The following is a 24105-nucleotide window of genomic DNA, read 5'->3' on the forward strand; positions in this document are numbered from 1 at the left end:
AGTCGTTCGCTATCTTTATCTGTGCACATCCTTCTTATTTTGTGATTAAAGAAATGTGTGCGGTGGGGGGGAACTGAAATAGTTTGTAGAAAAGTCTTTCCCTAACAGTGCGATAGGCAACAGGAGCCTAAGCATGTTCAATGATAATGTGATATCGTATTACCAGAAAGTGTTACAAAAAAGGCAGAAGCAACAGACACTGGATAAGTTTTTTCCTTCAACCTCAAAGTGACAGAAAAGGGAAGTCACCCTCGATTTTACGATGCCACATGCTCATGGAGGGGGAATCCAAGCGATTCCACCCCTTCCTCCCCACACCGCCACCCACCCATGCCATCAAAACGGCAAGTTTTCTTATGTTTAAATGCTTTCTTTAATGTTTTTATGTTTATTGAACGCCATTTATATTGTATTATAACTGTTCTCATTTTTTTAAAAAAAACACCTATATAGCCTGTAACTTTCAAATATTAGCAAGTCAACAGGGGCTGGGAACCAATTAAATCTATTTCTTTATTTCTTATGGGGAAAACTGTATCGGATACCAAACATTTCGGATACCGATCAACTTTCCAGAACGAGTTGTGGTCATTAAATGAGTTTCCACTGTATGCTTGACAGAAAAAAAAAGGAAGTCTCCTGTGAATGCACTATGGGGAAGTGGATAGCCAAGTGGTAAAAGCACACTGGTTAATGCCCGATTAGCACAGCAAACTTGCCCCAGTCGACACAGCTGACTCCACAGAAGGGTTGGGGAAGGTAAGGCAGCGAGGGAGAGATGGACACTGCCATCACGTACTGCTAGCCCCAAGAAAAGTAAGGTCTCTAACACTTCACCTCCCAACGACTTGAAAAGGTTAGGGGATGACCTTTAACTTTTACCTTTACCTTTATGTACCACCTAGATACCAAGAGTACTAAGATTGTGGAAAACTAACAACAAAAATAAATTAAGAAAATGTTGAGTAAAGATCGTTCAAAGCCTTCAAAGGTTTACCTTTGGTGGGGTCCACTTTTTAGGAGACTTCTCTTTTTCTTCTGAACTATTCTCCTTGTCACTAGATGGCGAGTTGCAGTTACTTGAATTGCTGGCAGCCTGCCAGATACGTTAAATGCAATGAGCTAATGAACTACATCCCTAATAACATCTTTGACACAGAGATCTTATTAAATAGGTATGTAACACAAAAACTAAATCAAATGATAAAATGAGGATTAAAATATTTCTTACAAATTTTACCAATATAAAAATGTATGTCCCTAGTTAAAGTTAGTAACACTTTTTGCATTTACCTCTGCAGTAGGAAGGACACTAACAACAGTGCCTTTTAACCTGAAAGTAGCAAATATAAAAAAAGCAATATTAACAATTCTGAAAATATTTTAACATTATATACTTTGTCTAGGGTCACTATGAGTGAGAAAAAGAACAGAAGAACAAGCTCTAGTCACAAGTGGTTATTGTGTGTATTATTCAAATAAGACTTTATGTAGTCTTGAGGTAAAGGCACAGAGACAGAAATACCAATGATCTCTAATGACAATAATTAGCCCATCTCCCATGAGAACAAGATCATTTGGTCATCAACTCAACTTAAGGGAAGGACAAGTCCCGAAAATCATAAAAAAAATTAAATTCAATACAGGTAGATCTGTTAAACCTATGACTTACAACTAGTTGTTTAATGCCCCTGGACAGACTGGATTTTTGTCTTTTCTGATCAGTTTTTTGGTTAAATGTCCAGCTGTATAATCCTGGCTATAGACATTTATCTTTTTACATAATACATATTCATGCCTATGCAAATACATCAACTCTAACATCACATATCTTCTTCCACCTACAAGTACAATGTCCAGCAAATATATCAATGCATATTACTTACACTTGGGCTCCAGCATTGACTTTGAATGTGACTGGTTCTCCAATGACAAGCAAGGTGTGCAGTGTAGTCCAAGCTTTATCAACCAGTGCATCAAGGGAATCTGTACCTGCTCAGAAAAGTAATGGCAAGTGAGCAGCCTAAAAGAAAATAAACATTTCATTTTTTAATTGTTAGTCAACTTAAATATAGCTTGTTATTGCTCAGTATTTAGAACTTCAGCTAAAATTCATTTGTTTTCTTCATTCTGTTACAAAAATAAATCCAATAAAGTGATGGCAAGCCAGATGTAATTAAGTGATTGACATAAATGATATGATTGCAGAGGTAGTAAAATAGCATTATTTGAATGGATGCATTCTTGGTTAAAAATATGCAAGAGAAGAGAGTGCCGAGTTATGATGGAAAAATCTCCAAAGTAAAACATAGATTCTCCATCAAACTTCTCTTGGTTTCTGAGATGTTTTGTCCTAATATATTACTTGAATGTTAACCTTTTAAAATATCTGGCTGCTTCATCAGAGCTGAACTGTCAGAGTATTATTATTTGCCCCGTCTTCTGCTGAAATTAACCCTAACACAGTCAAGGGGAACTGATTTCCTCTAAGCAAGTTGAATTTTTTTCAGTAAACATTGTTGTTTGTAATAAGACAGTGGCCAATTTAATTTGAACAATTACAGAAAAAGCTGCAAGAAGTGATAATCACCCAATAATCTGTGAAAGACCAAATAAAAAAAATTAAAATCATCTCTCAAGAAAATAAGCATTTAAGGGATTAAATATGTTTATTTATAAATCAAGTCGTAACTTCTGAACCATGGCTAATACAGTAATAGTCAACAATACAAAAGCTACTGCACTAAGACTTTTCCTAATTTACTCACTACAAAAAAAAAAAAAAAAAAAAAATGCAAAGAAATAACTTGTCAGCTTTTATGTGATATTGCTCAAAGGCAACCATGGATACCTTTTAGGGAAATGCTATAACACTTTTACAAAAACTGCTTAAGTTTACTGAACGTCACTATTAGCGTTTGTTTATAAATAAAATGAAATTTACTCACTCTCCACAACATTTTCTTACATTATTATTTTATCATGCTGATGCATACCACACAAAATGGACTTTCAAACTGCTGAGAGTGCTAATATTTTTTCCTTAATATGACCTCTGCATTGATGTCACCTGCTTTTATGCTGTTTCATTAAGGTTGCCAAAATTAAATGCAGAAAACAGAACATTTTCTAATCTGCATATGTGAAAAGAAATATGTTACCTCATAATATGTGCAAATAATGCTACACATCTGCTAAATTTAGCATTGATTATATATATATTATATTTATAGAAGAGGTATTCTGGAAGTATGAGGTTTTGTCATTGAATTGTTATCAAATTATCATAGGTATGTTGAATTATAATAAACATTTTATGCTTTTAATTATATATCTAATACTAAGTCCAAATCATTGTGATTTTGAATAACCTTAAAACACTTGATGTCCCTCAATTTATTTTAAATTATCTAAATTATTTGACAGCATCACAAATAACCTCACCTTCAAAATGTAGCCTAGTTTTGATACATGAGAAGTTACACTGAATGGAAATATATCAGGTTTTTCATTCTGTTCTACATTTGGGGTCTTTAAAAAAACTCACAACTTACTTGACTGATAGCCAGCTTTCCTGTCTCAATAATAACTAATCTTTTTTTCTGGTTTTCATGTCCTTCTGCTTACTAACAAATTGTCTAAGCTTATAGTTATGCCTTAAGTATCACATCTTTTAAAATCTGGGGACAGGAGGGTGGGGTGGGAATCTTGTGATAATCATGTTTATACAATATTATCCGTATCAATTTTTATAAAATATTCATAAACTGTAGTAGCACTACATTTGCAAGTTTTGTGCTTTTGCAAGTGGTTTAGAACATAAGTAGTTTATTATTATATAGATTTGTTTTTAGTAATTCTGCTTTGTTTGGTTTAGTAAAGATTTTCATATCACTCTTTGTTTCAATGTTACATTTAATCAACATTTTGTTCAATTGAGTTAGACTTTAAACCAATTCTTTTATAAGTATGCTCTCCATTTAAATAACTTATATTTAATATCAGGTGATCACACATTAATAGTGAACACAGTCTTTACCACAAATCAAAAATAATTGTCTTCACATTCTTTTTGTTAAAGAACTCATCTAAAAATCATTTCCTATATAAAAACTACATTAATAACCCTTTATTTGAATTGTTTTACAAATGCTGCATTTTAAACTCTCTGGAAGAGGAGAAGCCACATCAAACATCTCTCCCTCAAGCAAAGTCCTAAGCCAAGTTTATCAGCGCCATCTACCGGCCATTATGGTTGACAAACTGGGACTGAAAATGAAATGAAACTCAGTTTACGCATCCGCAAATTTACAGGTGTACTCACTGTGGTGGACAATTTGTAGCACAGGCTTTTCAAAGTGTTCTTGAAAATGGGTTTTGATCATTTTGAGGGCCGTCATTTCGGAATTCCATGCCTCTTGATGAGTTAAAGTTGTGTGGCCGGTGCATCGGCAAGTCCAAATGTTCTGACTGTACAACTCCACCCGCTTTTCGTACTCTCTAGAGCTTGTTAAGACAACCAATGAATTACAACTTGTTCGGTTTTCTAAAAATGTACTTAAATTTTATGAAAAATCGTTGTTTATACTGACACAGTGTCTCTTGCGTCCAAAATCGCCCGCGCATCTTTGGTGTTTACGCAGTCCAACTGTGACGCATAGGTCTAAGGACGGAATTGTATGCTTCGACAATGGTCAACTTAAATAACATTGCCAAACAGAAAATGTTCACAGACTAAATGCGCTCTCAATAACACTTAAGTGATAATCGGCACTTCTATTTTACTATTTTGTTCAATTTTTACCATTTGGCGGCTATTCTCGAAATAAGAGTCCCTCAGATATTATGCCGCGTAGCAGACGACACCTCTCATCCGTCCACCTGTGTTTGTAACATGGCGGATGGCACTTGCAGGCACGATAGAAACTCAACAAGACAAGCCTAAAGGTATTGGCTAACCACAATAAACATCTAAATTTCGTGAACAAAAACAAAAGTCATCTCTCCGTATGTCCACGTGGTCACCATAGCGATGTAAACAAAGTTCTGGCGCTGAAGTATACATTCCACAGTTAATATAAGACTTTCAAAACTATACTGTTCAGCAAATACACATGAGGCACAAGAATCAAAAGCAAACAAACTGCCATAAAACACAATTTCGAGGACATTGCTATGAAACGACGCAAGAAGCAATAAAATAAAAATTCCACACATTATCTCGCATGTGCGCCGCCATCTTGGATGCGGTAAGTGAAATGTAACAAAAGGATACTCCTTTGATCGAAACTGTTCCTGAGTGTGGAGAACGGTATAAATCTTCTCCCCAGGTTGAACATCATTTAAACTCTTTACCAAATGAAATGTCTTCTTGCCAAGCATGGGCATTTTGCAATTTTATATGATTTACAACACAATCAAAGGTGTTTAAAATCTGGCGCGAATCGCCGGAAAAAGATATGCCGCATCGCCAAAGAATAATCACGTGACACCACAAGACCATTTTCCCCCCCTCCCTTTTATTGAAATAAACTAATCACCAAAAAAATTGACAAAATTCTATCAAATTAATTTTAATTGTTTAGTAAAAGCAGAAATTTTAGTAGGTTAATCAAATCGTTTGTAAAGTATCTGAACGAGAAAACTTGAGATTTAAATTATGGCGGGTCTTACGAACTGAGTATCCAACAAACAAACAAAAAAAAACTTTTCGCTCGTCACCTAAATTTTATTTTAAAGCGATTATATAAAGTTTGACTGTATAGGTTTTTTTATGATGAGCGTAGCTTCTCTATTTAAGCTTCGAAAGTTCGTGTTTTATTTAAGAGACTAATTTCTGTAACTGTGAAGTACGTGATTGTTTTCATTTTTCCTTTGCATCTTGTCACAAGCAGTTTAGGTTTGTATCTTTATCGTAAAAGAAAATCTGTTTATTGTAATCACGTGTTAAACGTTTGTCTACTGTCTACGTGTTATGAAAACTTCTCTATCCATCCATAGTATTTTGGCGTTGTAAGTATTTTTTTTTATTGATAACCCTTCATCTTTATTGTGTCACCTTTAATAATAACAACGCTTCAGATTTAATGCTGTACCCATAAATCTGGCCTTATCACTCATCATTTGACCTGTTATGTCAGCGGTTCTCAACCTTTTACTTGTGACGCCCCCCTGACGAACAAAGGTACGTCCGCGCGCCCCCCTTAGCCAGCAATGTAAGCTAATTTCACTAATACGTATAAGAACTTAAAAAATGACCACCTTCGCGCCCCCCTTGTAAGCACGTCGCGCCCCCCTGGCACAGGTTGAGAACCGCTGTGTTATGTTAAAACGTAAAATTAAACACTCAAAATCGCAACTCAAACAGGTCTATATTATATGCTTATAAATATATGTTCTGAAACATTTTAAATGTCACACGAATAATTTTTCACCAATCAGTGGGAACAAAACAGTTAAGTAAATCGACCACAAATTATTTAGGAAAGGATTTTTTTAAATTCTGTTTTTCTTCCCTTTTCACCATCATAAACTTCTCTACCTTAGATTTCACACAGTTGCCGAATAATATATGTATTGCTCTGAAAGTCTATGTGAACAGCAGTGTGGTATATATGAGTGCATGGCTGCATGTGTATTGTGAAAGGAGGCAGATAGATTTTACATGAGGTTGCATGTAACAAGCACCAGAGAGTTCAGAACAATGCTGATCATGTGTGTCACACCACTTATGTGCAATCTGCACTGGCTACCAAGTTCAGGTTCACACTGAATTCAAGGTCGCTATATACTTTGCTGTCATGTTCATGGCCTCAACCTAATCTCTGTCTGAGCTTGTGTTGCACTATCAGTATGGTGGGTCAGTTCACTCTGCCCATGCCAAATTTTTTCACTGTGTACATATCAGAGTGGAGAGATTCAACTATCACTCATACTCTTTGGCTAGCCTCAGTATTTGGAATATTGTTCATGTCTCTCCACTCAGTTAAGACTACATGCTTTCCAGTCTGGACTTAAAACCTCTTTTGAAAATATCTACTGTAATTGGTTTACCCTTACTGTTACTTTCTGTGTTCTTTCATGTTCCTGGCAATGGTCACTGAGAATGGGGATGTGTATGTTTGCCTTATTGTGATGCCCTCTTCTGTCATAGAACATCAATAGCTACTGCTCCTGTGTTGTAAAGTGCATTGACCTTGCCTCCAATGTGGGAAAATTCACTGTACAAATCATGTTATTATTAATAGTGCTCAGAGCGCATAAAGAAGATAATTACTTTCTAAATTTACATCTATGATTATAATTAGTATAAATAGGCCTACTGAGAATAAACACAATTTCCCTATTGTTTATTCCAGGTAAGAAAAAAAAGATGGGTGTAACAGGGCTATGGTCAGTTCTGGAGCCAGTGAAGCATCGGATTTCACTTAAGGATCTTCAAGGTCAGACACTTGCTGTGGATCTGAGCATTTGGGTATGTGAGAACCAGAGTGTACGGCAGATGCAACACAAAGTCAAGAAGCCACATTTGAGGTGAATAATAAATAAGAATAATTCTTCACAATGTATCTGGGTTGTATTTGCGATAGCCAAAGCAGAAGATTTCTTGTCCCCTTCTCTGTTATGCTTGTTAATAATCTGCGTGTACAGTGCCTCATTAACTTTAACTAGACATGGTCTCAACAAATGCAAAAGTCTTTTATGTACAGACAATCAAAGGTTTTCTTAAAGACTATGAAATCAGTTTACAAAATGTACCCTGACTTTTACTTTCTTTTGTTCTGCATTCCTTCATGTTCCTGGCAATGTTTAATGTGGATGTGTATATGAATGCTTGCCTTATTGTGATACCCTTCCCTGTCACACAGCATCATAAATCCCATTATTATTGTAAATTAGATCTGTAAAATGTTAATTGAAAACAAAGAAAATATGTGCAAAGAAGACAGAGATAGGCATGTTATCCATTTTTAAGAAGTGTAGACATATGGTGCACATTTGAACTATTCTATATGAAGTTAAAAATTCAAGTCATTAAAATCTTTTTTGAATTTCTTTAAAATAAAGAGTGGATCTTTGTGTTTTGAGAGACTATATTTGTCGTGCAGAAATCTGTTTTTTCGTGTCTGGAGCCTACTGAAGCTAGGTGTTCGACTAGTGTTTATTATAGAAGGGGAAGCTCCACTTCTAAAGCAACAGGAAATGAAGAAACGCCTGCAGAACCGCAATCCAGCAAGCCAGAAGGCTAGCAGTAGCCATAAATGTAGTCGATCCTCCTTCCAAATTCTTTTGAAAGAGGTATGTTGTTTTCATGTTCCAAGCTCAACTGTACAAATGTTTGTATTTGTGTATAAAAGCATTCGTTTTTAATCATACATTGTACTTCAGCAGTATTGCACAAAGAAAAGGTATGTTACAACTACAAAAAAGAACACTTTTTAAAATTTAGAGTATCCCATGATACTGAAACAGATATTAAAAAGAAAGTAAATAAGACTAGACATTATTGCTGGATTTGTATATCTGAAAAAAAAAAACTGTAAACCTTTTTTGAAGGTGATCAATAGTTTTCAGAAATACTGCAATCCTCATTTATAGATGATCACACATAAATGCAGGCATAGATGTTCTGAAACTTGAGTGTTACATTACACTTAATATTTTAGTTTTGCTCTTTAATAGCAACTTTTTTTTATGTTTTACAAGACAAGGTAAGAGTGTAGTGAATGGTTTATGGTCATACTGAATCCTGTTTTAGCTCATAATTAAAGCCACTATAATCACAGCAATCATTCGGCATGTATCATTTCCACATAAGGTGATACCTGGTGTTGTTTCAGATAAAGTAAAAGGTGCACACACAGGGTGAACAATGACATTTCAGGGGAAGAAACATTAAACCAGAAAAATGTCTCAGTAAATAAATAGAAAGCAAAGTTAATAGCAGAGCACATTAATGCAAGAAAAATAAATGTTTTGCTTTATTATGTGTTATAGTGCTGTCAGCTACTGAATGCATTGGGTGTGCCCTATATACAGAGTCAGGGAGAGGCAGAAAGACTATGTGCAGCCTTAAGTGCTGCTGGGGTAAGAAACTCGTATTCATTCTAAAACTGAATTCTCCAAAATAAAGTAGTTTGGATTTTTAACTTCAAAATGTGAGGGAATAAGTGTGTGTGTGTGTTTTAATACATGCACTGTGAAAGGTCATGTAAATGACTATTTTTTTTCTTTCTAGATAGTTGATGGCTGTATCAGTGATGACTCAGACTGCTTCCTTTATGGAGCAAGAAAAGTCTACAAAGATCTTTCCACTGATGCAAGGGTGAGGCATCAAAAGTGCCTACTTCGGTGTTTCTTCGAGAAAAAATACAATCAGAAAAAAACTATTACTGCTTTGGATGATCATACTGAATCACAGACAGGTCATTTTACAACTATTAGATCCCCAAAATAATCTGTTAATTTAAGCTTATATAATACCCTTTTAGTTAATATACTTCATTAAATGTTTTGAGACTGAACTTATTTTTCTTTAAGCTTAAGAATGATGAAATACAGCATGTTATTGTGTTGGCTTGCTAAATGTTGATTAGTGTGCAGATTTTTAAATCTCTTTCTGGGAGAAAACGGGTATCTAATCTTAGGCAGGAAAAGTAGGATGTTTCTGAAACTATTTAAGTACATATCTAGCTTGTAGCTACAGTTTCCTTGAAAATATTTGTTTATATAAATTTATTGTTTGCCCTACAATGTCTAAAATGTACTGCAGGATCCTCATGTGGAGAGTTACAGCATGACAGATATAGAAACACAGCTGAATCTGACCAGGGACAAGCTTGTAGCATTGGCCTTAGTTACTGGCTGTGACTATTTCCCAGCAGGCATACCTGGTGTTGGTGAAGCATGGACATTAAAGCTGCTGTCTTCTCTTGGTGAAATGGACATACTTGCACGGTGAGTCTGTATTTAGTTTTCATGCGTCCATGCACCAGCTCTCATATTCATGACAAAACATCATACACAGACGTATATATGTGTGAACATATACTTGCACACAACTGGGAATATTGATAAGTACTTTGGGTTATATAAGAGTTTTTAAACTACTGTGTGTTAGCTCAGCATGAACTGGTGACATATGCTAATTGTTGTTTCTTAACAATTTTATACAAAGTGGTGATATTACAAAAATTTGACCTTGACTGGACTGTACCTTGTTTGCATGTATAATTCACAAAATATCTCTGATTATGTGCAAGGATATACTCATGCACACATACTCAATAATAACTGTTTAATAGTTTATTATTACAATAAATACTGGATGCTTGACATAGACTGTTTGTACAGATTCCACAAGTGGAGAGAGATGACTCGAGAAGAATGCATCAGTAATGCAGAAGTCTTTGTCTGGCAGAGAGCCATCAAATTGCCAGATTTCCCACCCAAAAATGTGTGTAAAAATTATTTATTTTTTATTTCATTGGTTTGCTTTTATAAAGCAGCTCAGAGTTGTATCTTTGATAAAAAGGCTTAGAATACAAAATTTATATTTTGGGTGGCTAGATTTAGTTCATGTGCAACACAATTCCACATATCATATATGAAAACCCTCTTTCATTAATAAGCCCTCAAACACCCAAAAGATATTCTCAGGAAAATCAAGCTTAACATACTTGTAAGTCCAGTCATTTGAAAAAAAATGTACTGTGGAGAGCTTTCAAGTTATACATAAGAAAAAAATCCATGATTTTAGAAGAAACTGTCCAACTGAACATAGAACATTGTTAGCTCTTATTTAAATACTGAACACGGTAAGCATGCAACATTTATCAACCTTATCACTAGAAACTATTGGCAGCATTTTGGCCTATCGCCGTTTTGTGTGACTATTGTGTGTTTTGCCTCATACCGTTTTGTGTAGCTGTTGTGTGTGTTGACTGCTGATGGTAGACATCACACAGGTAACACTGGATACCATTGCCAGTTGTATATAAAGCTCATGCATGTTTTTTAAAGTAGAATACACAATACATACTTAATTTTTTTTTATCTCCTATATTGTGAATGTATGATCTTCAAAATTTCTATGATTTCATCAAACTTATCATTAGCACAACAAACCTAATTATAAAGATGAGCAGTTTCATTTACTAGTATTACCTTTTTTTTTAATGTTGTTTAAACCTATTTTTCATGTTAAAAATCCCGTATTGACTTAAAAGATATGTTCCATTCACCACTTAACAGGTGATAGAGGAGTTTCTGGTATTTAAAGAAAGAACCCCATTATCTGTACCATGCTGGAGGAGGCCAAACATAGAAGCCATGATGGTATAAATGTTTATACTCTGTTATAGACTTAAGCACAGACTGGTGGTGGATTTTTTTTTTTCACAAGAATGTCTCAAACATTATGTGCCAGAAGCATTTTACTGTGATTTACTGATCTTCCACCACAATAATGTATGTTCGGTGGCTCTGCATCAGTAATTTTGACTGCCTGCTATGAGTGTGCGTATACACACACTCTCTCTCCTCCCTCTAACTTTTAACGCTTACAAACAAAAAGGATTAGAGTTTACATGTATTTGTATTTATTAACTAGGCAGCCAGAAGCCAAGAGCACTTATGTTTGTCTAGTGTACAATATTGCTTGGCTTACAGGCAGTAGGCAGAAAATACCTTGACTGGCCTCTTACATATGTAGTTGAAAAGACTCTACCTTTAATCACCCTTTGGGATCTTCTGGATTTGTCTTGCTCTTCTCACTCCTCTAGCCACCACCTCCAACCCCTCAGGTAAGTCACTTTTTCACTTCATTAGGAGAAAATCTTGTTAACATTTGTGTCACCAAACCAGAAGACAGCCAGTGTTCTTCGTGCTTACGTGAACTTAACTCTGGTGTGATGAATCCTGGTATTTTAAAAATAATTTACACAATATGTCTCAGATTATAAATCTGTCATAAAATTCTTATGCCTGTGCTTCTATCCATAGCTGAAACACTTATCTCTGGCCTGATAGACGTAAGTTTGTTCTTGTGTATGCTAGAACAGTACATTTTATGTACAATTACTTGTACCATAAATTTTGGACCATAAGCTGCGACTTTTTTCCCCAGCTTTAAACCCTGTGGCTTAAACAGTAATGTGGCTTGTTTCCAGATTTTTCAGATTTCGATTAAATTTTCAATGAGCTCCATAAGTGTCAACTATTACCGTTGTTACCTGTTAACTGTTCACATTTTTAAATCAAAGCTGCATACAATTGAAGCATTCAAATCAGTTGCTGAAGCACACACTTTCACCATGCCAAAAACGAGATGAAATGCCTACGATGCACCTTTCAAGCTGTACATATTTGTGGTTTATAAACAAATGCGGAGTATTTGTGAAAAAAGTAGAGATTTTAACAATTTAGTGGGTGCGGCTTATATACAGGTGCCAAAATTTATGGCAGATTAATTTGGTTTAATTAAAAAGTGCTGTACATTCCTCCTACCCTCATTTTAAAATGCTCTAAAAATTTCACCCAATTCCTGTTACTTCTCTTAATGTGTCTTGATAGTGCTGGTGTGTGCACTACTTTTCACTTGCCCTCCATAGTGAGTTTTTAACAATTACTACACCACTTTACTTTCATATTTTTAACTATGCATAGTTTTCTTTAAAATGCATGTATTCACAGAATTCTTAAGAAAAGGACAAGACAACACACTGCCTGCCTGGAAGTGGAATGGTGCAATGACAAAGGAGGCAAGTATAAAGTGCATTGCACTAAATTTTAATTTAAGTAGTTCATTACTATTTTTTCTTTAATTAATTTATCTTTAAATCCATCTTCTCTATTAACTGTACTTGGAATTTTTTTTTTATTACATTTCAGGCCTGGTGAATGAGTCAGGGCAGCTCTTGCAGCTAGTGACTATTGAAGAGCAAATCCTTTTTGAGAAAGTCTTTCCTGATATGGTTTCTCAATTTTTACAGCCAGCAGAAAAATCCAAATCCAAAAAGAAACATGGTAAGACTTTAAAATCTGTTTTGAAACTTAGCAAAAAACAGAAGTGGTCAACAAAATTATGTTAAGGTAGAGTTAGGTGATGTTAACAAAGTTGTGCCAAAAATTAAACACTGCTTGATCTCAGTATAAAAATTTTTTAACAATTTTTTTTCCCCTGCATAACTGACATGATTCTGTGGAGTTTTATGGCCTTTAAAACCCCCATATTGGAAGTTTCAAGAGATCTTGGAGGAAAGACTTGTATTTACATTGATAGGGAACTGTTGAAAGATTTTGATCCAAAAATTCTGTTTGCAATGAGGAAAGGGGATTATATTTTTCCCCCCTCCCAAATATCTGTTCAAATCAAACAGCATAAAGCTGCAGAGATGAATATTTTAAATATTACTAGAAGAAAGGAAAATATTGTTTGGTTTTTATCTGCAGGAACACAAAAAATGAAGGAAGAGCTGAAACAAACAGAGTCACTGATGACATTTTTTAAAAACCTCGCCATTTGCAGTGATGAATCTGGGGTTTCAACAGAGAGTCTAGAACACCAGACTTCACCACAGAGCAAAGCAGAGAAAGAGGAAGCAGAAACCGCTCCCCTTTCTCAAAGGCTAATGAGCAAGTTAAGCAAAACTGACTCTAGTGTCCAGTCTCATACTGCCTCTCCAGCTGCCAGCTTGCCACAACTTGATGCATTATGTGCAGATAGATGCTCATATATGAGTGATGGCCAGTTTGACCTCCAGTTTTCATTTACTTTAACCGACTGTTCCCTAGTAGCTCCCAACCATCTCAACCTCACCACTCAATCTTCAAGTCTTTTTGACTCACCAATTCCTGAAAAAAATCAAGCTGTAGATTTAGACAGCTCTCATATTTCAATTTTTTCTTCTGAAGAGTCAGTTTGGGAAAAAGAGGTTATAAGTACATGTTCACAAAAATCTGCAACTCAGCATGTATTTTACCCAGCATCAGCAAATGACAGCTTTTGTAAACGACAGGAAAAGTTATCTGGATTCGACAGCCCAAAGCATGAGTTTCCCCCTTGTAAGCCTATTCATATACTCCATAGTGATGATTTATGTGTTAGTGCTTCTGCAACAAACAATAGTACAACAAGTATGCCTAACTCACTTGGCAAAGAAAAGACTCAAAATAACACACCCATGATAGTGGAAGAACCCAGAAAAAAGCCAGAACACTGTGACGAACATCTTCCCTTATTCCAGAGGCTCAGGCAGCGCCTTCCCAAGGAGACCCAAAATGAGCTTGCAAAGCTAACATCATTTGAGAATCTGGACACCAAAGCATTCCACTTTTAAAATGAAATACAGTTTGAACTTTGCTCTTATTTTTTATTTGGTTAGATGCTATTCTTTTTGCTATAGCTATCATCACTAGTTCCATCATGAAGCAGGTTTGACCTTAGTGGTATATGGTATCAAGACTGCATTCTCCACAAAAATGTTCAGTCTTAAATTTACTCTTTAAAAAAAACAGAATTTGAGAAGGGACTTTTTTTTAACATTCTAAATAGGCCCATGAAGGTCTCTACCACAAAGCTCGAGCCACGTGGCCTCATTAAACCACTTCAAATAGCAAGCTATGCAGCTAAGATAGTAGCTTTCTTGCTGTGGTGAGGTATAGACACATAGTATACGGTGTCCACAGAGAGGTTTTGGCATAACACTGTTCTTATCTTATGCAGGATTTATTATTTCATATTTCCAATGCTAAAAAGAAATCCCATCACATAACTGTATATCAGATCTATGCATACCAAACACTAGATTCAGCAAACAAGTTGCTGTGACTTATCGCCATTCACTGGATTGATTTTGAGATGATTATTGCTTTTAGAACTATTGTTATCTTGAATTATATTTTCATTATCAAACTATTACCTGATGAACTGTTACTTTTTGTTTGGTTTTTCACACTTTTTGTTGTCATCCCATTAGAAATGTGTGCATACCTGTGTTTTAAAGAGAAAACCATAAAATATAGATTTTTCTTGGCTCGCTATATCACATGATGATCAGAGATCATCTTACAGACAGCATAGCACTAAGTTACATAGAGCAATAATTCAGAATTAAGAGACATGCATAATAATAGAGAATATAGCGCAATATTTCAGCCAAAGGCAAACTCGATGCACTGAACAAGATCACGAAATGGTCGCAAAGATGTAGAACATGTAACCATGACAGGCGCTTTATACTTTGGACATTTCCATCATGTAAAGCAGAATGTGTTGGTGTTTGTGATTTTGGTACAGTGGTCCGCTGGCACAATGGTTAGCACCTCCCATCAGTAAAGTGAGGCTTGGCTGTCTTGGGTTCAACCCCTTTTTCTGGTTGATATCTGTTCAAATCCAGACCATTTGTTAGATCTTAACTAAATTTTGCAGGAGTACCCTATTATCTATCAAAAGATTCTATCTGGTCTATGAATGTTGGTGTAGAGCATTATTACTTCACTCTTCTTACATCTTACAAATTAACCCAGGTACTGCTGGGTAGGGATACCATCACTGTTAAAAGATTCAAGACACCTAGGCAATGCTGGGTAGCCCTGATGGTTATGTCTAGATGTTGATATTGAACAATCGATTTTAACATTAAGTAGCAATTGTTATAAAACTTCTATCATAATTTCTTTTAAATGTAGGAGTGGGGTTAGGTCAAGTGGACAAAAAAAAAGTCAACAAATTAAGAATATTTTTATTGAACAGCAGTGTTTAAAATGCCACAAAAGTCACTATGTTTGTTATGAAACTAGCAAATCATTCTCAATTTTAAAAAATGAGAACAAAAACTGACAGTATTGTTCACTTGCTTGAAACCATAGGCACTTCAGAGTTTTTGATAATAATTTCAAATACAGACTGCAATGAGTGACTACTGTAGTAATCACTGTAGATTAATGTAGTGATTACTGCACACCATCTGGAAGGAAACACAAAGATAACCTGATATATCACAAAGATCCAACTAAAATTTATTGAAGCATGCAGTTAAAATGTTTCCTATTTTTCAGCAAATCCATTTTAGCTTTCTTAAACATCTACCATCTAATGTAACAAAAAAGTATACCCTAAAATAAAATTATGAAATTGAGCTAAATGGAAATTACAGACCTATAACAGCAAGCACAGACATTTAGCAAAGTAGGCTGCTTGCAAACATCTCAGAATGCACACATCTGGTCACTAGATTTCTAAATATATCTATCCATCTTCAGAAGAATGTCTCAATTTTATTTTATTTTGTTGAAGAAAAGAGCCAGTGCTTGCTAAATCCTTGGTACATAATATAAGCAAACTGAGAAATGTGTAAAAGGTATAAAACTATTGATCATGAATGTGCAAAGTTAAACATGCAAGTCAAAGAATCTGTGCTACAATAACTGACCCCCTTCTTTTTGCTGGGAAGGGAGAATTCATTTTTTGTGCATTATAATTGGATATAAAATACCGAGAGAAAAAAAGCCTTGCGCATTTGCCTGCACATCTTTGGAAAATTATATGCAGTGATTCAGTAGCACAGGCTGCTTTTGCCAACTTAAAGGCACACTCCTGTCAATTAGCAAGTTGGGTAAAAATAATAGATGTTGACTTGTTTTCAGTCAAAATTTTTGAGTTTCAAAAACACTATTTACCTTCATCCATGAGCTGTTTTAGAAATCATTATGATCACAATGATTTTTTTTTTTACAACCCAGAATGGTAAGTGAAAATATTTCAGAAATTCGTTAAAAGCCCAGTTTGCTGGTTCACATTTCAGCACCTTAAAATTGCTTTTATTGTTGTCTTAAACAATACAAACCTTAAAGATATTTTAATAGACAACTCTGGTAAATGGCCCATTGGATGATGCTAGTTGTTCAAATGGTTTATATAATACATCATGTACTTTTAAAACCACTAAGTCATCAAGAAAATGAACAACATATCAGCCAATTTGATACATTCAAATTCTGAACTGTTTTGATTTTAACAAGAGCTGCATGATTGAAAGGGACTATATTGCATTAAATGAATTGTCACAATCTATTCATCTCGCTAGGATATTATGGCTGGAATTTAAAGCCTTATTTATCACATCCTTGAAACTGTTAACACTGTCACTGTATTTCTTGACGCTAAAGAAAAATGTATGTTTGCTTCGGTTCCAATTCTTTAAACACCAAATTATGCAGATAGTTACAGCCATTCCAAAGACTGCAAAACAAGAGAGAGGAATACTGATAACAAAAATATAAAAACATTTTTCCAAGAAGTAAAAGTAGGAAAAAGCTATTGTTCAAAACTTCATTGCACAAGTAAAGAATGAACATCTTTCTTGCATTCACATTTCAATACAAATGTTATTTGTTATTTGTGTTAAAACAAAATCTTGCTGAAAGGTAATTATTAATACAAATGCTAAGATTCAATATACTGAAATTCAACACTGCCATCAAGCCCTCAGCAAAGATTTATTTGGCACGTGTTCATGGAAAATGTCAGTGTAAAATTTATGATTTAAAACTTGTATCTACAAAAACTGCTTTGATCTGATCAAGACAAGATATGCTGGACAATTATCTTTATCTTCATTTGATCAGAAGACATTTAATGACACACACCACTTCTCACACACCAGTATACAGAAAAAAGTGCTTATTTTTAATACATCCACATAAGATATCTTTCCATGTATACGCCATGCTGTAAGTGTTGCAGAAACAAGAGAGAAATAAAAAGAGTTAATATTAAAGTCATAAATCAATTTAATGGGAATCTTTTAACTTCTCAGAAATATACAAATTGAACCAACATGAGGAAAAAGTGGCAATGACTATGTAGTCTTAACTACAAAGTACAGAAATAAGACTTTCAACAAAATGTAGTTTTCTTTCAAGCAAAACTATTTTAATTCTATTCAATTCAGCCTATACCCCAAGAGGTTCTTTCAAGTTACCAAAGGTGCAAATACGATCTCTAACATTTTTTCCTGAAGCACCTACAAAGATGCATGAAACAAGAAATTATAACTACAATGTGAATTTTTTCTTATGATTATCACAAGTCTCCACCAGCAAGACCTAAAGTCAGCACCAATACCAAAAAAAAATCAAACTGCATTTTACACCTGAAATGATGCATACTAATACATCTTGCCCCCCAGTTCCTCTCCTACCCCCCAATGTTTCTGCTATTTTCAAAATTTTATCTTCATATGTAAGGCACAAGTTTATAAAACAAAGAAAGCAACCCAGCAGTTTTGGTAATTCCCAAAAAGACTACCATGCACATTAGTTCCTTCAAAATGTCAGGTTGTATATATACTGTTTTATGTTCATTTTGGCTATGGTAAAACAACTTGATTAACATTCTATGCCGATTTGCTGCATAATTCTGACAATCATTTCATTAATATGCTGTGAGCTAAGGTCATAACCTTGCATGCAGGACCCTATGTGCTAAAACCATGAAACTCTCACATGGACACTTACATCTTAATTTATAATGCTTCTACAACAGCTGAATGCCTATTATTATCAATGATTGGGTTGTGCTATCCTAATAGTAATAGCAGCATCTTCAACTGATCAAATACCATACGCACACACGACTAAGCACAAAGCACACCAACATTTATAAAAAAGTCATATGCACTTTTCTCACATCAACACAATCACCCATTTTCTAGCAACCAAAAAACATCATGTCTTCTGTTTTAAGCCTGGCTTTGTTTTGTTGGTGTCACCAAAAAGACTTCGAATCATGATGACCTGTATGAGGCCCACAGTGACCATGACAAATAACTGCACAGCAGACAACACATTGACTCGAATGAAATTTGCCTCTGCAATGTTCCGGTCTCGGGCTTCATGTACTTTGATGAGATTCTGAATCTGTATAGACTTGTCAAGGTTTCCTTTAGCCCGTTCAATGATGCCCTATCAGCAAATATAACATGTTTATTAGAGTCATCATTTTTTCCCACATACAATTGTTCATATCTATAACAAATGAGAAGAATGGAATTTGTACAAGACCTACACAGTTTTAGTTTGCCTCCACTAGACATCAGCTATACAGGCAGAAAAGACCAAGATAAAAATGATTTTAAAAAAAACAACAGGAGATTCAATTTTTAAACAAATAGCTGCACGACTGTAAACATGGTGACTTAAATAAACACAAGAAATGAAGTTAATTAACCTGTATACAATTAGATGAAATATAAAATAAGACCTAATGCTAATCATCATCGCTAGGATTTCAACCAAACCTTGAATTCTTCCACTGTCAGGTCAACCATACCCACGACCTCTTCATGGTTTATGTTCCAATCATCATCATCTTCATCATCATCATAGTCTGAGATAATCTCAAAGAACACTACCTTTGGCGACATGCGACTAAAGGTATTGTCAAAGCAGAACTTATACTCTCCTTCTACATCAGCATTCACTCTGGAAGCAAAAACAATCCACATTTCTAAATTTATTGCAGCCTCATCATTTCCAGACATCATTTGAAATACCAAGAAATTTCCACATTTTTTTCTAAATGACCAGAATGCAGCAATGTCAGTGAAAGAAGTAAATTTTATAAATAGTTATACAACATAGCTGCTTAAAAAAGATTTTCAAAAACAGAATATTGACAAAGCAAACTTAGGATACTGATGCTCATCAATTAAAAAAAAAAATCAACTACTCAGATAGTTAAACAATGTCACAAAAAAAGCTAGTACTTTCTTACAATAAATAAAGTACTAAAGATATAAGTGAATAGGATAAATGGCCACTGATCCACCAGGAGTCATAAAATTTATACATCTTATAAATCAAGCAGTGGGGGGGGGGGGGGGATATTCGTCATTTTCAGACAGACCTTATACATATCCATACCATTTGTTTTTTTTTAATCCTCACCAAGGAGTAGTCTTTACATCTCTGGGTAGGTCATCATCTTCAGGTTAATGTATGCTGTTCAAAAGCATATTTGTTTTTCTAATTCTACTATTATTATTATGCAGAGATAAATGCACAGAGCTTATATTGTTACTGTAATTTGAGAGGTTAATAATGAGAGACATGATGGAGGTAGGGCAAGTTTAATGGAGGAAACTTATCTTCCCTTCATTGCAATTTACTGTGTTCTGCAGTCAGGGTATGGAACATCTTAAAGGATTATCACTGCATTATCTCCCCTTAACTTAAAAAAATGCTAAGCCCCTCCTCCTTCAACCTCTTACCATTCCCTACATCTGCTGCTCAAAAGCAGCGGTTAACAGGTTAGAAAAAGGGCATCTAGAGTGCACCATGTGCGAATGTTTCACTACACCAAGGCCATGCATGTCAGTTACTCATTAAACTTAACTACAATGACAAGATGTGACAATGAATAAAATATGGGATAAATTACTCCAGCTACAATGCATATGCTTCTTGTGTGGTTGGATAACGATTTGACAGTAAAATAAATGTGGATTAACTATATAAAGATAAAACATTCAAAACAAGCTGAAATACCATGTTTAACCTGAAAAGTAATATAGCAGACGGCTAAAACTTATACAACCTTTTCAATAAATTATTTTATGTTAGACACTCTTTATTTAGACAAGCAAATGTCAAATGACAGTTTTCTTCTATGCTGTTTCAAGCATAACTCACATTCCTATTTTGCTATAGACCTTAGCTCTTGAATTCTCTGCCCTGCAATGCATGACACTCCTCTTTTCTCTCATCTTTAAAATCTGACTGAAAACATATTTGTTCAGAAAGTATTACTTGTAAATAAGGCAGTTTGGTATTGTACTGTTTGCCTGAGTATGTAATGCCTGAAAGGTAGGATGCTTGTTGTTTTATGAATGGTGTACACAGCTGAATGTGTACCTAGTAAAGCAGAATAGGTGACAAACTGATGATGGTCATTATTATCATTAAATAAAACACAAGTCACAAGTAAAATCAGGCAAAATAAAGACTTAATGTTAATTTTTTACTGACTTCAGAACATTTTCTGTCTTTCGGGTTTCCATATGCATGATTCGACCATCTGGAGACTGCAAAGTAAAGTCAATATCAAGATCGCCTCCATCAATCACCTGAAAAAAATTTTGCACAACTGTCATCAATAAATAAAACATTGCAGCACCATTAAAACTGTAGTATTTTAAGGAATACATTATATATTTTTCATGTTAACAATTTTTTCTTTTTTTTAAGAATAACAAATACAACATCACCATATGTAGTAGCATTAATCTAAAGCTCACAATTACTGTTGACCATTTTTATAAAACACACACACACAGAAAGGACAACCAGCTTAAACAAGTTTTGAAAAAATTAAAAGGAAGTTTAAATGGTCACTTTATTTCAAAGATTTCTACACTGTAAAAATTCTTCTCTCCATAATTCTGATCTATGAGACTCATACCCAGTCACAATCTGGGCCAAAGCAGTAACAATTTCTTTGGGCTCTATTAGGCTGCTGCAGTGTAGTGCAGCTGCTTTTGCTTTACGTTTTATCTTTCTTTTTTTTTTTTTTGGGCTTTTCGTGTACTGAAACTCTTCTTTGTTTGAAATGTCATCATTTTCCTGCTGATTTTCTAAACGTTATCATTTGTTTTCTAATTTAGGTACCACAATGTAAAGCAAAACTTGTCGGTTTCACGTTTAACAACTCTCCTTGTTTTGCTATCATTCTAAGAGGACGAAGTCAACTTGGAATTTTTGTCAAAGAAGTATCTCCTCTAAAATTTCTTGATCATTTAACTTTAATAAGTTAACTATGTTATCCACTGAAAATAATGCGTCAATTAGCACATCCCTATATACCCTACAAGTCCCCTCCTCATCAGCTTCATTTTCAGCTACTTTTCAACTATTCATCGGGCGTAAATTACGAGGGATGAGGCACAACAAGAAATCTTGGGGTTTTGTCGCACTTAAAGGTTTTCAGCTGAGTTTCACTCGAACAACGTGCACAGTGTTATATCTTAATAAGCACTATGTTCTCAACGTAGTGTGACAATTTCATTTTCAAAGAGTAAAATAATCTCACTTGGTATTCCAGTTCTGCAGACGACTCCCTCTTAATGTGCTGCCAGAAGCACTCCTTTACACCGGCTCTTATTTCTATTGTCAAGTCTATTTCAAAAGTGTGCACGTGACGATAGAAAGTTGTGCAAAAGACAACCGAAACAACTACCAACTTCCATCCCTCCATACTGACACTCGAGTTAAATATAGTAACAGACCTTTGACCTTGGTTCTGCCCTAATCACAAATATGCCGCTTTTTCTATTGTAACATTTATTTATTTACAAATATGTTCTAATAATATTTTAGAGTAACTCTAACAGCTTAATTACACCGGAGTTCATTTAACAGCGCACATTGTTGTCATGTAAAACGAGGCTACTGTTGGCTTCTATTTTGCATATATCAATACGCGAAAACAAATAGTTAAAAAAGAACCATTTTGATAAAGTTTACCATATCATTCTTTTCTTATAATAAAAACCGATACAATACTGTGCACTACTTTTGTGAATATTTTTGTTCCCGTAACTCGACGAACCGTTTTCTATATGTTCTTCTCCTTTTTTTTATTTTGCGTCAGCATGGTCGCTTTAATTACTACGCTCACCTTCACGCAGAGACTAATGCAAATGGCCTGGGAAGTCAGGTGTGTGAAATGAAATATTGAAGTTCATAACACTTGTAGTTTAACGTTTTGACTGTTATAATTGTTTAGTGTTTAGTTGATCAAGAAAAAGGTGTATTTGACCATTGCTCTGCCTTCGCAAGGAAAAGATGGGGGATAGGTCTATTGTGCTGAAATCAGATTCCTTACAGATTGCTTTCTCTTTGCTTCACTGTCCACTGTTCTGTTTTCAGGACTTTTACAACTTCTTGGCAAAGCTTGTTTTGCACCATGAAGACTACCTAAACACAAAACAATGGAAATAGGTTTTAGTAACTTGGCCTCGGTGCCGAATAATCACTTCAGACATTTCACATTAGAGTTCGATGTACAAGAAAACCAGACCGACAGCCAATGGGCCGATTGTGCACATGGTACATCTGTATCAAAACACGACCCAGCATCAGCTGACGACGGGATTGATGTTGTTAGTGCAGACGGAGAAAACTATGTCACTGCAACCACGATGTTGAATGTGGAGGAAGACGATAATCTAGAGGAATCTCCTCTAAGCTACGAATTACAACAAGGATATCGCATATTGAGAGAGCTTATGACAGATTCTATTAAATCGGTGAATTGGCCCTTCATGTACCGTGTGGATGATTCGTACCCGGAGACGCACGATTATTATGAACGCGTCCAGAAACCTATGTGGCTTATGCGGAGTAAGTATAAATTTTCTGGTTTTGTCATGGCTTGATGATTGTTATTATGAATATACATTATAAAAGGATACTACGACATGTAGAAAAAGTTATGCGTTTTAAGCACAGGGCTACACCTACTGGTAGAGTCGTTTAGGAAATCCTTATTTTAAGGGGATATCCCCAAATTTATTCTATTTTTATCCGTGATTGCAAAACGCAAACACGTTTTTCTCCCCAATGCTGCATTCCCGAGTGGTAACCTTAAAGGCGAAAAACCAACCCAAGCGTTATACAACACGAAAAACGCGTGTTTTGGTGCTTAGTAATTATTATCTTTCAGACTAATAAAGGGCTTTTCTGTGCTAGAGAACCATGCACCACATTCAATTTTTTCAGCAATCTAAAACGCTGCATTTAAGACATTGAAACCTATAAATTGAAAGATTATGTTTCCAGCTTTCATTTTTTTAAAACCTGTTTATGGAAATCATTTCATAACTGTATGCATGTTAGAACCAAGGGATTCATTGTTGACAGTAAAGGCTTAGTGTCACTGGCCTATCAAAATATATTTTATGTAACAGATGGTGCTTCTTTGGAGGATAGCATTAAATGGCAAGATCTTACTATTTTAGCTTACCTGTGAGATTTTGAGTATTGCTTTTTTGATATCCAGTTTTATCCAGTTTCTTTGTAGTTTATAGTTCCTGGACACAGAAT

General features: G+C 35.0%; 4 protein-coding genes across 6 annotated transcripts in view; 2 read left to right on the forward strand and 2 right to left on the reverse strand.

Annotated features, from left to right (window-relative positions):
* The window catches only part of LOC112560520 (tyrosine-protein kinase BAZ1B-like), a 32232-nt gene extending 26745 nt beyond the window's left edge, over positions 1 to 5487 (reverse strand). Inside the window, exons 1-5 of the mRNA XM_025232436.1 lie at positions 5276 to 5487; positions 4325 to 4500; positions 1887 to 1992; positions 1294 to 1333; positions 998 to 1096 (exon numbers count right to left, since the gene is read on the reverse strand). Of these exons, the coding sequence (XP_025088221.1) occupies positions 998 to 1096; positions 1294 to 1333; positions 1887 to 1992; positions 4325 to 4500; positions 5276 to 5388 (534 nt within the window). The 5' untranslated portion in view covers positions 5389 to 5487. The remainder of the gene's footprint in view (positions 1 to 997; positions 1097 to 1293; positions 1334 to 1886; positions 1993 to 4324; positions 4501 to 5275) is intronic.
* On the forward strand, positions 4420 to 14917 carry LOC112560522 (flap endonuclease GEN homolog 1-like). Of its 3 annotated transcripts, none has more exons than XM_025232438.1 (12): positions 4420 to 4947; positions 7359 to 7533; positions 8109 to 8298; positions 8998 to 9087; positions 9239 to 9325; positions 9773 to 9957; positions 10354 to 10456; positions 11254 to 11337; positions 11671 to 11804; positions 12694 to 12761; positions 12892 to 13026; positions 13453 to 14917. In XM_025232438.1, the coding sequence occupies exons 1-12, from the start codon at positions 4902 to 4904 to the stop codon at positions 14337 to 14339; spliced, it is 2184 nt and encodes a 727-aa protein (XP_025088223.1). In that variant the 5' UTR covers positions 4420 to 4901; the 3' UTR covers positions 14340 to 14917. The 3 variants fall into 3 exon arrangements, with proteins under 3 accessions (XP_025088223.1, XP_025088226.1, XP_025088225.1); XM_025232441.1 differs by lacking the exon at positions 4420 to 4947 and adding an exon at positions 5659 to 6012; XM_025232440.1 differs by lacking the exon at positions 4420 to 4947 and adding an exon at positions 5659 to 5899.
* Positions 14918 to 15731: 814 nt separating this feature from the next.
* Positions 15732 to 22435, reverse strand: LOC112560524 (transmembrane emp24 domain-containing protein 5-like). Its single transcript, XM_025232443.1, has 4 exons — positions 22091 to 22435; positions 21031 to 21128; positions 19302 to 19485; positions 15732 to 18966 (listed from the first exon to the last, which is right to left on the reverse strand). The coding sequence occupies exons 1-4, from the start codon at positions 22253 to 22255 to the stop codon at positions 18730 to 18732; spliced, it is 684 nt and encodes a 227-aa protein (XP_025088228.1). The 5' UTR covers positions 22256 to 22435; the 3' UTR covers positions 15732 to 18729.
* A 140-nt stretch (positions 22436 to 22575) lies between these two features.
* The window catches only part of LOC112558834 (uncharacterized protein KIAA2026-like), a 29176-nt gene continuing 27646 nt past the window's right edge, over positions 22576 to 24105 (forward strand). Inside the window, 2 exon segments of the mRNA XM_025229528.1 lie at positions 22576 to 22717; positions 22930 to 23403. Of these exon segments, the coding sequence (XP_025085313.1) occupies positions 22992 to 23403 (412 nt within the window). The 5' untranslated portion in view covers positions 22576 to 22717; positions 22930 to 22991.

Source organism: Pomacea canaliculata, linkage group LG3 (assembly GCF_003073045.1).
Source record: "Pomacea canaliculata isolate SZHN2017 linkage group LG3, ASM307304v1, whole genome shotgun sequence".
Classification (NCBI taxonomy): domain Eukaryota; kingdom Metazoa; phylum Mollusca; class Gastropoda; order Architaenioglossa; family Ampullariidae; genus Pomacea; species Pomacea canaliculata.

Bases quoted from the DNA above. Each gene is read 5' to 3' on its own strand.
- LOC112560522 (XM_025232438.1), top strand. From the start codon at position 4,902: ATGGCACTTGCAGGCACGATAGAAACTCAACAAGACAAGCCTAAAG. The intron at 8,299-8,997 runs GTATGTTGTTTT...TATGTGTTATAG, and splicing joins TCCAAATTCTTTTGAAAGAG to TGCTGTCAGCTACTGAATGC. The intron at 9,958-10,353 runs GTGAGTCTGTAT...CTGTTTGTACAG, and splicing joins GAAATGGACATACTTGCACG to ATTCCACAAGTGGAGAGAGA.
- LOC112560524 (XM_025232443.1), bottom strand. From the start codon at position 22,255: ATGGAGGGATGGAAGTTGGTAGTTGTTTCGGTTGTCTTTTGCACAACT. The intron at 21,129-22,090 runs GTGAGATTATTT...AATTTTTTTCAG, and splicing joins CTGCAGAACTGGAATACCAA to GTGATTGATGGAGGCGATCT. The intron at 18,967-19,301 runs GTTTGGTTGAAA...ATTTGCTGATAG, and splicing joins TGACAGTGGAAGAATTCAAG to GGCATCATTGAACGGGCTAA.